Raw genomic sequence first — 15803 nt, forward strand, 5'->3', positions numbered from 1 at the left:
GTGCACCATCATGATGAAACCATTACTGTCACCAAACAGCAAGTGGATTGTTTTCTAATGTGTCAGGAAAAGTATTGCAAAAACCCGTATGATACAGTGGTCCATTCAATTTGTCTAAAAATAGGTAAGGGCACAAAAGCAGCCCTTTCATGATTCCATCTCAAAAGATTTATGCCAATGAGTGAAGCTAGATTTGTCAGTCCATATCATGTTGTTTATAAAATGTTTGTTATCTTCCACTTGGTGCAAAAGCCATTCACAAAACTATGCTCGTTGAATGTGGACTTCTGGTCATTGGTGGTAGGTTAATATGTAATGATATGGAGGCAGTTTTTCATTGTGGAGTACTTCAACAACCAGTCTTTGAGATGACTGGACATACCTTGTAATACCATGGGTATCTTGCTGACATGACTGGTGAATGGTTTCAGGAATCATTCTCTCTGTTTGTGGAGGTTGTCTAGACCTTGTATGACCTATGGGTGAGAATTACCGGTTTCCCGAAGGCATTGCTAGAGGTGACGAAAAACATTCTTATTGGGATGCCACATTTGAGGGTACCATGCAGTGTACGCATGAGCAGCAGCACCAGTTTTGTTAGTGGATGCATCCAGCTCTAAAAGCATGTCAATGTAGGCATCATTTGTGTACCTCATCTGGAATCCACCCTACATGAACCTGACAGCACCAGTTATGGTTGTGCACTGTGTGGTTCGTTGATGCGTGCATGCAGTTTAATGGATCCCACTGTCCTGTGATAGGCTATTGTCATGTGGCAAAATAATGTCTAGCTTATAAATGATGAGAACTAGGGAATGGATGTCTAAAAAATAAAAAAAAGGAACCTGACAAGGATTCAAACCATAGCTCCAGGGTGGATGTGCGTTTATGTCCCAACAGTCTACACTTTGAGCCTCAACAATTGGTACTGCAGTGTGGGACGATATTTGTTCCTCCACACATTCCAATGAGCTACATGATATGACAGTGTTTCCAACTCCTTATTTTCATACATGCACTCAATCTGATTTTTGTAGAAAAACTTTTGCCTTGAATCTAGATGAGTAATTGTATTCTGACCTCCAAGGGTGTAATTTTTTCTTCACCTTGTATAAGATGAATATCAACAAAAGCAAAACAAGGATAGTGGAATGTTTGAGAACTAAATCAGGTGACACTGAGGGAATTAGATTACAAAGCAAGACACTGAAAGTAGTAGAAGAGTTTTGCTATTTGGGCAGTAAAATAGCTGATGATTATATTAGATTAGATTAATACTTGTTCCATAGATCATGAATACGACACTTCGTAATGATGTGGTACGTGTCAGGTTAATGAAAGATGTCTGTACACGATATTACATTACACAAAATATTGCATGACACTAATGTTTAAGTTAGTTTTTTTTTCCCTCCCTTGATTTATATCTAAAAATTCACCCAATGAGTAGAAGGAGTTGTCATCTAGAAATTCTTTTAACTTATTTTTAAATGTTGCTTGATTATCTGTCAGGCTTTTGATGCTGTTTGGTAGGTGACCAAAGACTTTTGTGGCAGCATCATTTACCCCTTTCTGTACCAAAGTCAGATTTAACCCTGCATAGTGAAGATCATTCTTTCTCCTGGTGTTATAGCTATGCACGCTGCTATTAATTTTGAACTGGGTTGGATTATTAACAACAAATTTCATAAGAGAATATATATACTGTGAAGTTACTGTGAGGATCCCTAGATCCTTAAATAGATGTCTGCAGGATGACCGTGGGTGGGCTCCAGCAATTATTCTGATTACACGTTTTTGAGCAATGAATACTTTTCTACTCAACGATGAATTACCCCAGAATATGATGCCATACGAAAGCAGTGAATGAAAGTAGGCATAGTAAGCTAATTTACTGAGATTCTTATCACCAAAATTTGCAATAACCCTAATAGCATACGTAGCTGAACTCAGACGTTTCAGCAGACCATCAATGTGTTGCTTCCAGTTTAACCTCTCATCAATGGCCACACCTAAAAATTTTGAAAATTCTACCTTAGCTACAGACTTCTGTTCAAAGTCTATATTTATTACTGGAGTTGTGCCATTTACTGTACGGAACTGTATATACTGTGTTTTATCAAAATTTAAAGAGAGTCCGTTTGCTGAGAAGCACTTAATAATTTCATGAAAAACATCATTTACAATTACATCACTTAGTTCTTGGTTTTTAGATGTTATTACTATACTTGTATCATCAGCAAAAAGAACTAACTCTGCATCTTCATCAGTGTGGAATGGTAAGTCATTAATGTATATCAAGAACAGTAAAGGACCTAAGACCGAACTCTGTGGGACCCCGTACTTGATAGCTGTCCCCCCCCCAGTTTGAGGAATCAGCTGTTGTTTTAACATTACATGAACCACTTATTTCAACTTTCTGCATTCTTCCAGTTAAGTATGAATTAAACCATTTGTGCGCTGCCCCCCTCAAACCATACTGATTTAGCTTATCTAAAAGAATTCCATGATTTACACAATCAAAGGCCTTTTGAGAGATCACAAAAAATACCAATGGGTGATGTCCGGTTATTCAGAGCATTTAATATTTGATCAGTGAAAGCATATATAGCATTTTCTGTTGAAAAGCCTTTCTGAAAAATCAAACTGACATTTTGTTAGTACTTTATTTTTACAAATATGGGAGGCTACTCTTGAATACATTAGTTTCTCAAAAATTTTTGATAGAGCTGTCAGAAGAGAGATTGGGTGATAGTTGTTGACATCCGACGTATCCCCCTTTTTATGCAGTGGTTTTGCAATGGCATATTTCAGTCTATCGGGGAAAACACCCTGCTCCAAAGAGCTATTACATAAGTGGCTGAGAATCCTACTTATCTGTGGGGAACAAGCTTTAAGTATCTTGCTGGAAATGCCATCAATTCCGTAAGAGCTTTTACTTTTCAGTGAGTTTATTATTTTACTGATTTCAGAGGGAGAGGTTGATGGAAATACAGTTGTTTCAAACTGCACAGGTATGGCCTCTTCTATTAGAAGCCTTGCCTCTTCTAGTGAAGATCTAAATCCTATTTTCTCCACAACATTTAAAAAATGATTATTGAAAATATTTCCAGTTTCTGATTGTTTGTTAGTACACTTGTCATTTAGTTTTATGGCACTAAAGTCTTCCTGTGCTCTTGGTTGCCCTGTTTCCCTTTCAATAATATTCCAAATTGCTTTAATTTTATTATCAGAGTTACTGATCTCTGACATGATACATATGCTTCTGGACTTTTTAATAACTTTTCTTAGTACTGCACAATAGCTTTTATAATATTGAACAATTTTGGGGTCAGTACTCCCTCTTGCTGTTAGACACAGTTCTCTTCTACGGTTGCAAGATATTCTTATTCATTTAGTTAGCCAAGGGTTTTTATGTGTTTTCTTGTAATTATGTTTAACTATTTTCTTGGGAAAACAATTTCCAAATACGCTTAAAAATGTATCGTGAAATAAGTTATATTTCAAGTTTGCATCGGGTTCCATATACACTTCATCCCAGTCTAGCTGCTTTAGGCTTTCCCTAAAGTTTGCAGTATTTATATTGTTAATTGAACGCACTGCTTTGAAATTCTGATTTGATATACTGCAAATTCTGATTTGATATACTGCATGGAGCTATGTCATGTACTGTAACTAGCTGTGCACCATGATCTGAAAGACCATTCTCAACATGATAAGCATTTATGTCCTTAAACTTATCTTGGTCTATAAAAAGGTTATCTATCAATGTCCTGCTGTTCTTTGTTATCTGAGTAGGAAAATCAATGACGGATCTCAAATTGAAAGAACTGAGTAACACTACAAGGTCATTCTTCCTATTCCACTCTTTCTGGGAATCAACATTGAAATCCCCACAAATGATAATTTGCTTCCCCCTGTCCGACAGATAGCACAACAAAGCATCCAAGTTTTCTAGAAATAGCTGGAAATTCCCTGAGGGGGACCTATACACTGTTACAATTATGAAAGTGCCATCATTTAGTTTTAGTTCATTGGCACATGCTTCCATATGTTGCTCTACACAAAATTTTTTAGTTTCTAAATTTTTTGCGCTGTGGAAGCTTTTGACATATATGGCAACTCCTCCTCTCATCATATTATCTCTACTTACATGTGCAGCTAATTTGTACCGATTGATGCTAACCTTTTGCATATCAGTGACAATGTGATGCTCAGACAGGCATAGTACATCTATTACATTCTCAGTTTCTATATCTTCTAAACAAAGCAGAAGCTCATCAATTTTATTCTTCAATCCCCCAATATTTTGATGAAATATACTAACATTATTTTTCATTTTACTTTTGTGAGTATCTTGAACTTTTTTAACTAATTAATGGAAAATCTCATATAAAGATGTGAAACAATTACTAACAAAGAGATAGAGGGGCTGGCCAGTACTTACCTCAGCTCAGTACATCCGATAGAAACACAAAAAACAACCGAAAATTTAAGCTCCTAGCTTTCGGAATAAATGTTCCTTCATCAGGGAGGAGAGAGGGGAAAGAAAGGGAAGAAGGGAAAGTGGATGCCTCCATCCTTGCTACCTTCCCTGTTTTCCTTTCCCTGTTGCTTCATAACCTGGGTTGTGAGTAACTAAATCCACTTTCCCTTCTTCCCTTTCTTTCCCCTCTCTCCTCACTGATGAAGGAACATTTATTCCGAAAGCTAGGAGCTTAAATTTTCGGTTGTTTTTTGTGTTTCTATCGGCTGTACTGAGCTGAGGTAAGTACTGGCCAGCCCCTCTATCTCTTTGTTAGTAATTGTTTCACATCTTGAACTTTTTTAACATATTTAGTACTTGCCTGGCTGAGTTTCCCACTGGACACTGATCTTACACTAAAAAAAGAGTTACCACCATGAGATGTAGTTCCTCCCCCTTTTAAATTTCCTGCTATCAGTCCAGCCAGTTTACCCTTCCCCTTCTTGTTGAGGTGTAGGCCATGTCTAGTATAGTCCCACCTACAGAGTGAATCAACAGGAACCACACCAATGTGTGACCCTGCATCAGATCTAAGTAGCCGTTCCAACTCCAAATTAACTCTCCTGACAGAAGAGTTCAAATGAGGCTGGTCGTGGCGCTCCAGAACCGACACAAACCCAACACTGGTATGACTCGATGCTGATGCAATATTTGCCAGGTCACACTCTATGCTGTACCACAGATCTCTGTCAATACTGTTGCCCGGCCCACCCACAATAACCACGGTATCTTCCTTAGTAAAGCCTCTACATAGTGAACCTAAATCCTCTGTAACCTGCTCCAGTCCAGCACTAGGTTTGAAAAAACTTGTGACCTGGTATTCTGACCCTAATTCATCCTGCAGAAGTTGGCCTACACCCCTAGCATGCGAACTACCTAGCAACAAGACTTTCTTTCTCTTTGCAGACTTCCCTGCCTTCTTATTCAATTTGCTGCTGAAAGCTTGTTGAGCCCTGTCTACATCTACTTCTGTAAGAGGCTCATCAATTTCTGGCTGAGGCAACAGGTCAAACCTATTTTGTACATTAATAACAAAGCTGTCAGAAGAATTTCTTGGCCTGTTCCTTATGCCTGTTGTCACTTCCCACCTCTGTTTACCCTTCTCCCCCCTTAACCTGCCCAGTTCTCGCCTAGCCTCATCTAACTCAGCCTGAAGGGCAGCAGTTTTCCCCTCCTATTCCACAATCTTTCTATCTCTACTGCATAGCCTACAGAACCACTGATGAGTCTTGCTCATTTTCCCAATTCCCACGCCACTACAATCGTCCCAATGAAAAAAGTTACTACATCCATCACACCAGACCCCAGAGCTAACAATTCTATGGCACGTCAGGCACTTTACACGCATGGTACAAATTGATTTTAGTGACAGAAAGACAATTAAGTTACCGGAAAACAATGAAAATATGTGTACGAAAAATCAGGCCTACTCGCGACAATGTAAACAAGAGATGACAATAATCTACAGATATAAAGGGGCAGCAAATGTATTTAGCACACTAAACTATCAATAAATGCACTTAAAATTGCGGTATGAAGTTTAATCTGAAAGCTCAAAAGTTCAGCCTGGCTGCGATATGTAAACAAAACGAACTTTGCATGATTACTGTGAAAATACGCGAGTAAGACAAAAACTTTTAATGGTACACTTGAAGAGCACTATAATTAAGGCATTAAATTAGTTTAAAGTGTTAGAAGCAGTTTGTTACTACTAAAATTACTTATCTTGTACGGGAGCTGTGACTCAAACGTCCGTATAGTAGACGCAGGGCAGTACAGTGGAATGGTAGAGAGATAGTATGATTGTGGTTTGATGAACCCTCTGCCAAGCACTTAAATGTGAATTGCAGAGTAGTCATGTAGATGTATTTTACACAATTATGATTTCAGCTTTGTAGCCATTCTCAAGTGCATGTTGAAATGTTAAAGTATGTCTGACCTGTCTGTGACATCCCATCACCCTTATAAACCAGTTGTCACATAACACGATATGAGTTTATTCCAAAATACATAATATGGCTGACATTGTGTACAATGATAAACTATTAACATGCAGTACGGCATATTCAACAGCTAATCTATTCCTGTGACCTGCATTCATCACTTATTATCATCAACTGTATGTACTCCTATAATACGACAACTGGTCTAGAAGACCAGAACATGTTTTTTTGATGATGACACGTCACAGACAGGTCAAACATATTTTACCATTTCAACATGCACGTGAGAATGGCTACAAAGTCAGATTTCCATTAAAAAAAATCCCACCCGTCCCTTCCCTATTACCTATTTCATATAAATGTATGCACCAGCTGTGACATCACAAAAATGTAATTGAGTAGATAAAAAAAAAAATTTGCTCCCCAAGTGGTGACAGGAGAACACACATATAAGAGAAGGTTATACTTCTGCAAGCTTTCAGAACCAGTGGCACCTTCTTCCAGCAGAAAGGATGAAGAGGAAGGAAGGGGGGGTGAAGGAAAAGGACTGGAGAAGTATAGAAAAAGGGGAAGATTTCGGAAAAGTCACCCAGAACAGCAAGTCAGGGGAGACTTACCATATGGGATGAAAAGACTGATTGTTTGAGAATGCACTGGATGAGATTTGAAAACCTGGGAGCTTAAAGGTGGAAGACAGGGTAATATGCAAGATGGAGATTACAGCTAAAACATTGTGTTAATAAGGGGTAGAAGCTAAGTGCATTGCATGTAACACAAGTGGGAGGGGGACAGAGAAAAAAAGACAGGTCAGAAAATCAAAGATGTAGGAAACTGAAATGGTGTGAAGAAAGGAGTGGTTACTGTGAAGAAGTGCTGAGACAAAAGAAATTAATGTGAATTAAGGCCAGTTGGGTGGTGAGAACTAAGGACATATTGTAGCACTAGTTGCCACCTGACGTCACAATCGTCATGCCATAGAGCATGCTCCACAACATGATATTGTGTGCTGCCAGTTTACACCTATTGCCTATGCCCATTCATCTTAACTGCTAACTTAGTGGTAGTCATGCTGATGTAAAAGGCCAATCACTGTTTATATAACAGCTGGTGTATGACGTGTCATTTCAAAGGTGGGTCTCCCTTTGATAGTAAATGTTTTGCCAGTCACAGGTCTGGTACAGGTGGTGGTAGGAGGGTGCATATGGCAAGGTTCACAGGGATAGGAGCCATAAGGAAGGGAGATGGGTGCAGAAGGAATGAAGTTTTTAGTACCTGTCAGGTACGGTAGTCAGAAAAAGTGTGGATAAGTTGCGAGTAACTTAGTTATAATAATTACTTCTACTCACCTTGAAAGCACCATTTTCCTCTGCTTCTCACAAGCAAGTTCTGTAGAAGACCATTGACTCTGTAGTTGTTCCTCAAGAGGAGGAGTGACACAGTGTTCTGTGAAGAATAAAGTCACTGTCACCAGTATGCTCAGTTCCTCAATACATGATTGTCGATTTGAACATGGTGCCACTAAATATAGATAATAAATTGGCTGATACACATCTTTTCATTTTCTGAAGTGTCAAATGAATTAACAACACCCGTTTCCATTGTTCAAGGAAGAACAAAGATGATAGTGACTCCAAAATCTGTATGTCAAAATAGATGAAATAAAACAAAGTCTAGAATTAACAAATTTGTGACTAAGGTGGCCCCTCTTTGACAGAAATCTACTGTAGATATCCTGATCAAAAAACCACACACACAATAGTTGGAAGAAAATTGGATAGTAGAAGGGATCTACGTAAATGCCATCCAATTACCTTAACTTACGTTGGTGTAGAATCTTGGAACATATTCTGAGATCAAATGTAATGAGGTATATTGAAGAGAATGAGCTGTTCCATACCAGATACATTAGATTCTGAATATATCGATAACATGTTTTCTCACATGACATGAATCGAGACAGTCAAATTGGTGTGGTATTTCTCGATTTCTGAAAAGCATCTGGCTCAGTACCACATCTGTGCTTATTATGAAAAGTACTATCATATGGGATACTGAACAAAATTTGTGACATGACTGGACTGGGGATTTCTTGGTGGGGGTGGGGGGGACACAGAATGTTATCGTTGATGGAGAGTCATCACAAAAATCTAGAAGTAACATCAGGTGTGCCCCAGGCAAGTGTGGAAGGACCCTTGCTACTCACATTGTATGTTAATCATCCTGCAGACAATACTAATAGTAACTTCAGACTTTTCACAAATGATTAAGTTGTCTGTAATCAAGTACTGTCTGAAAAAAGCTGCACAGATATTGATAAGATTTCAAAGAGGTGCAAAGATTTGCAACTTGCTTTAAATGTTCAAAAATTTAAAGTTGTGCGCTTTGTGAAAAAAAACAACATAGTGTACTATGAGTACAGTATCAAGCTACATTTGGAAATGGTTATCGTGTACAAATACCTGGTTATAACACTTTTTGGGGATATGAAATGGAACAACCGTGTAAATTCAGTCATAGTTAAACAGGTGGCAAATTTCAGTTCATTGGCAGAATAATAGGGAAATGCAACCCGATTGCCAGGGAGACTGCTTAAAAATTACTTGTGCAACCCATCATACAATTTTGCTCAAGTGTATGGGACTCAAACCAAATAGGACTAACAAGGGATATTGAACACATACAGAGAAGGGCAGCATGAATGGTCACAGGTTTGTTTTACCTGTGGGATAATGTCACAGAGATTCTGAAGAAACTGAATGGCAGACACTTCAAGATAGACACAAGACAATCTACTTACAAAGTTTCAAGAACCAGCTTTAAAAGATGACTCTATGAATATGCTACAACCCCCTACATATCACTTCAGTAGGGATGTGAGTACAAGAAGTAGTTAATTACTGCATACACAAAAGCACTTAAAAAGTCATTCTTCTCACACACCATACATGACTGGAACAGGGAGAAGCCATAATGACTGGTACAGTGGGATGTACCCTCTGCCCTGCACTTCATAGTGGTTTTCAGAGTATGGATGTAGATTTATGAGGGTCATTTTTAAAGTAACAACCAATTTCTAATGGAATAAGAGAACCTTTATTTTATTATTATTATTATTATTTTCATTTTTCAACATAGTAATCATGGACATTTGAACATTTGGCAAGTTGTGGCACCAGCTTTTGGCTCTCCGCATTAAAGAACTCTGCCACCTGACTATTAAATCATTTAGTAACAGTTTATTTCTACATATTATCATTTTCCAAGGTCTCTCCAACATGAAATTCCTTCAGTTATGGAAACAGACAGCCAGAGCTGTATGGTGGATGAGCCAGTAATTTCCAATGAAACTTATCCAGCTGTGTCTGTTGTGATATGAGGCGAATCATTGTTGCGAAGAAGAACGATGTTGCTAGAGAGCAGTCCCTGCTGGTGATTTTGAATAGCAGCTTAAGCTGTTATAGTGTTTCACAGTACCTCTCAGCAATTGTTGTCATTTCTCTAGGCAAAAAGTCTAACTTAAGAAGTGTTTATTCATGACATATTCCATCCACATCATCATGCACATTTGTCCTTCCTTTATTAAACAGTCTACATCATTTATGCACATTTCTATCATTCATTACATATGCACCATAAATTTCAACAAGCTCCTGGGGAATTTCAGTAGGACTAACTTGTTTCGGGTTTAAGAACTGAATAACAATTGGTGGGATTACTGATTGACATGGCAGCAAATGAAGCAGTTTAACAATACAACCAACACTGAGATATAGAACATAATGGTTGCATAGTGAGAAACTGGCTAAGAGTGGCTGACCATGAATGGACATCATGTGATAGGATTTGTGGACACAATGCGCTATTGGATCTTTTTCCTTAAAAATGACCCCTGTAGAAGAAATGTCATAAAATTTGAAAACTCACTTCCACACAAATAATTTGTGTTTAAACTTAGAACAAACTTCAAATGCACTGAATTAAAAATGACAGCACAAGTATATCGATATTGAGTGTGATCTTCATCGTCAGAGCAGCAATAGAACACAATACCCACTGCATGGTGTTGATATGACATAATTTCATGTGTTAATAGGAAATAAATACTATTCACACTGTGGCTAAGGTCTGGAGAGGGAACTTGAAAATATTCTGTGGAAGTTAGATCAGTAGATACAGCTTGGCACTTACATTCAACAAGCTAAACTGTTTTAATAAAATAATTTTGGGTTTCACATTAGGCCATATCATTTTGTAATATTAAAAACCTATACAATAAACCAACATTTCAATCGTATTTGCAGTGATCCTCTTCAGGGTAATGAAGCATCTGGATTCTGATGATGATCTTTCACATATACCAGCTTATTTTGGATGTCACATTACAACTGATATTACTGTTCTAAAATATTGCTGGGCAGTACAAAGTCAAGATGCCAGTGGACAAATGGTTGTACAGAATTCTATTGCCTTTGCTTTATATCACTAGGGGTAACACAGATACTGCCTACAGTAAAATTACAGAGACCATTGGAGAAGAGAGAGCCACTTGTATGAATATTCAGAGCTCAGATGGAAACCCAGTTCTAAGCAAAGAAGGGAAAGCAGAAAGGTGGAAGGAGTATATAGAGGGTCTATACAAGGGTGATGTACTTCAGGACAATATTATGGAAATGGAAGAGGATGTAGATGAAGATGAAGATGAAATGGTAGATACGATGCTGCGTGAAGAGTTTGACAGAGCACTGAAAGATCTGAGTGAAAACAAGGCCCTGGGAGTAGACAATATTCCATTAGAACTACTGACGGCCTTGGGAGAGCCAGGCCTGACAAAACTCTACCATCTAGTGAGCAAGATGTATGAGACAGGCAAAATACCCTCAGACTTCAAGAAGAATACAATAATTCCAATCCCAAAGAAAGCAGTTGTTGACAGATGTGAAAATTACCGAACTATCAGTTTAATAAGTCACAGCTGCAAAATACTAACATGAATTCTTCACAAACGAATGGAAAAAGTGGTAGAAACCAACCTCAGGGAAGATCAGTTTGGATTCCATAGAAATGTTGGAATACGTGAGGCAATACTGACCTTACGACTTATCTTAGAAGCTAGATTAAGGAAAGGAAAACCTACATTTCTAGCATTTGTAGACTTAGAGAAAGCTTTTGACAATGTTGACTGGAATACTCTTTTTCAAATTCTAAAGGTGGCAGGGGTAAAATACAGGGAGCAAAAGACTATTTACAATTTGTACAGAAACCAGATGGCAGTTATAAGAGTCGAGGGGCAGTGGTTGGGAAGGGAGTGAGACAGTTGTAGCCTACACCTGATGTTATTCAATCTGCATATTGAGCAAACAGTAAAGGAAGCAAAAGAAAAATTCGGAGTAGGTATTAAAATCCATGGAGAAGAAATAAAAACTTTGAGGTTCGACAATGACATTGTAATTCTGTCAGAGGCAGCAAAGGACTTGGAAGAGCAGTTTAACGGAATGGACAGTGTGTTGAAACAAGGATATAAGATGAGCATCAACAAAAGCAAAATGAGGATAATGGAATGTAGTGCAATTAAATCGGGTGATGCTGAGGGAATTAGATTAGGAAATGAGACACTTAAAGTAGTAAAGGAGTTTTGCTATTTAGGAAGTAAAATAACTGATGATGGTCGAAGTAGAGAGGATATAAAATGTAGACTGGCAATGGCAAGGAAAACGTTTCTGAAGAAGAGAAATTTGTTAGCATCGAGTATAGATTTAGGTGTCAAGAAGTCGTTTTTGAATGTATTTGTATGGAGTGTAGACATGTATGGAAGTGAAACATGGGTGATAAATAGTTTGGACAAGAAGAGAATAGAAGCTTCTGAAATATGGTGCTACAGAATAATGCTGAAGATTAGATGGGTAGATCATGTAACTAATGAGGAGGTATTGAGTAGAATTGGGGAGAAGAGGAGTTTGTGGCACAACTTAACAAGGAGGAGGGACTGGTTGGTAGGACATGTTCTGAGGCATCAAGGGATCACAAATTTAGCATTGGAGGGCAGCGTGGAGGGTAAAAATCATAGTGGGAGACCAAGAGATGGATACACTAAGCAGATTCAGTAGGATGTAGGCAGCAGTAGGTACCGGGAGATGAAGAAGCTTGCACAGAATAGATTAGCATGGAGAGCTGCATCAAACCAGTCTCAGGACTGAAGACCACAACAACATCAACAACAACAATCTAATTGATCCAATCACATTACTGTGACCCTGCCTGTGTTTGATGTCACCATCGCTCACAGATGTCAGCTGCCAGCACTAGCAGTAGAGGGTATATGTGAAGTGTGTCAGGGGGACATGGAAACAGTGCAGTCATAATACAGATAGAGGAGATTTATTTGAAGTCCAAAAGGGCCTGATCATTGGCTTTTGGAGCAAGAGTGGATGTATTTCTGAAATGGCTACGTTTGTAAACTGTTTGTGTGCGAGCATGGTTAAAGTGTAGTGTATGAGGTAAAATGGCAATATGCAAAACTGGCACAGAGGCAACTATAGCACACCACAGGCCATAGATGACAGGAGTGAATGACTGCTGTGGAGATATGTTCATGCAAACAGACATGCAACTGTTGAGCAATTGATGATCCACATGAACCGAGGGAGTACCAACAGTGTCACCTCAATGCCCATTCAGTGGGCATTCCTGTGCATGGGCCTCTGCAAGAGGTACCTTCTTCACATACCCATGCCGACTGCTGTTCATTGGTGATGGAGGCTGGAATTTGCACACCAATACTGCAACTGGACATCCACTAGTGCCAACATGTGGCCTTTTCAGATGAATCAAGTTTCATGCTCCTGTATACAGATGGCTGTTGGCATGTACAGTGTGAAATATCTGAACAGGTGACAGAAGGATCCAGTCTAGTGGAGGGATCATTCTGATACAGGGAAAGTTTTCGTGGTATTTCCTGGGTGATCTCTTCATTCTGGAAGGCACAGTAGATCAACACAAATATACACATCCACCACTACACAGTTTGTTTTACCACCACACGATTGCATCTACCAGCAGGACAATGGAATGCGTCACACAGCTTGCAGTGTATGAATCTGGTCTGAAGGTCATCAGGAGTTTACTGTACTCCTCTGGCCACCATGTTTCCCCAGATTTAAGCCCAGTTGAGAATCTGTAGGACCACCTTGATCAGACTGTATGTGCCACATATCCTCGTATGAGAAACATAACACAATTGTCAATGGCACTGGAGTCAGCTTGTCTCCACATCCGTCAGTAACTTCTGGAATCTCACTAACTCTCTTCCTTCATATCTCACAGTTGTCTGCACTGTAAAATGTGCTTATTCAGGCTTTTAGCAGGGTATCACTTTAATGTGATTGGACAGCGTAGCAGGTGATTGGCAGGTAACAGTGAACTGGTAGCTTAGACCCAGTGGCAGCATTTTCCTGCAGCAAATATAGTGCTGACACAGGGCATATAGTACGCTGCTTGAACATGTCATGATATTATAGATCAGGCAGATTACTGGAGATGGTCTTTCTTTGATGATATAATTAGAAAGAACATAGGCTGAAAAATTTAGATATACACAACATGACAAAGAATATGAAGAACCTAGTACAGAGGAATGAAATGATAATTCTTGGTTGAGAGAGTTGTTGTTGTTGTTGTTGTTGCCATCTTCAGTCCTGAGACTGGTTTGATGCAGCTCTCCATGCTACGCTACCCTGTACAAGCTGCTTCATCTCCCAGTACTTACTGCAACCTACATCCTTCTGAATCTGCTTAGTGTAGTCATCTCTTGGTCTCCCTCTATGTTTTTTACCCTCCACACTGCCCTCCAATGTTAAATTGGTGATCCCTTGATGCCTCAGAACTTGTCCTACTAACTGGTCCCTTCTTTTTGTCAAGTTGTGCCACAAATTCCTCTTATCTCTAATTCTATTCAATACCTCTTCACTAGTTATGTGATCTACCCATCTAATCTTCAGCATTCTTCTGTAGCACCACATTTTGAAAGCTTCTATTCTCTTCTTGTCTGAACTATTTATCGTCCATGTTTCACTTCCATACATGGCTACACTCCATGCAATTGCTTTCAGAAACGACTTCCTGACACTTAAATCTATACTCGATGTTAACAAATTTCTCTTCTCCAGAAACGCTTTCCTTGCCATTGCCAGTCTACATTTCATATCTTCTCTACTTCGACCATCATCAGTTATTTTGCTCCCCAAATAGCAAAAGTCCTTTACCACTTTAAGTGTCTCATTTCCTAATCTAATTCCTTCAGCATCACCCGACTTAATTCGACTACATTCCATTATCCTTGTTTTGCTTTTGTTGATGTTCATTTTATATCCTCCTTTCAAGACACTGTCCATTCCGTTCAACTGCTCTTCCAAGTCCTTTGCTATCTCTCACAGAATTACAATGTCATTGGCGAACCTCAAAGTTTTTATTTCTTCTCCATGGATTTTAATACCTGACAGAGTATCTGACATTATTTCATTAATTACACAAATGAGCCAATTTTACAAAGAACTTGGTGGTACAATCCTCATTATCAGTAGGATGTTGCACCCCTTCCGTCTTAGACACTTGCACAGATTACATATAGGGAGGGAGTCATAAAGCTGTTCTATCCTCTCCTGAGGCAAACTGGCCTACAACTGTTGTGACTGGTTCTCAATATCCTGGATACAATACTGGGATGGAGTAATTGTCCCAGCTGGTCCCGTGCCAGTTCTATAGGGGGCAGATCTGGGGATCTTCCTGGCCACATGAGTAGCTCAACATCAAGCAGACAGCTTATAGAGACATGTGCTATACATGAATGAGCACTGCTCTGTTGAAAAATGGAACCACAATACTTTCGCACGAGAGCTAAGATGTGAGGACACACTGTGTCAGTGACGTACTGTTGTGACATCAGCATTCCCATAGCCACTGTTGGTCATGACCTGCAGTCATATTCAAAGTCTCCCCACACCGCAATACAAGGAGCAACACTGCTGTGCCTGTCTAAAACACTGGAAGACTGGGGCCACCATACTTACCGATGACAGTCATCTGGGTTGGTGCAGAACTGTGATTCATCGCTGAACACAATGTGGTGCCATACATCAGCTGCCCGTGAAAATCTCCTCTGGTTTGCTGTGGGATCCTAAAATCAACTCAATTTGATATTTTGGTACTCCAACTGGTTGCCATTTCCAGGAGAATGCTGCTTTTGTTGATGAGTCCCACTGAGTCTAGCGGGACTCATCAGCAGAAGCAGCATTCTCCTGAAGATGGCAACCAGTTGAATCACTGAAATACGGAATCGAGTT

At 39.2% G+C, this 15803-nt stretch overlaps 1 protein-coding gene across 3 annotated transcripts in view; it reads right to left on the reverse strand.

The window, feature by feature from the left end:
• Nucleotides 1–15803, reverse strand: part of LOC126291993 (uncharacterized) — a 177248-nt gene that overhangs the window by 22593 nt on the left and 138852 nt on the right. For 2 of the 3 annotated variants that reach the window (XM_049985766.1, XM_049985765.1), the window contains exon 5: nt 7815–7911. The exons of the other annotated variant lie outside the window; for it this stretch is intronic. In XM_049985766.1, the coding sequence (XP_049841723.1) occupies nt 7815–7911 (97 nt within the window). The remainder of the gene's footprint in view (nt 1–7814; nt 7912–15803) is intronic. 3 annotated transcript variants of the gene reach the window in all.

Source organism: Schistocerca gregaria, chromosome 9 (assembly GCF_023897955.1).
Source record: "Schistocerca gregaria isolate iqSchGreg1 chromosome 9, iqSchGreg1.2, whole genome shotgun sequence".
In the NCBI taxonomy this organism is placed as follows: Eukaryota; Metazoa; Arthropoda; class Insecta; order Orthoptera; family Acrididae; genus Schistocerca; species Schistocerca gregaria.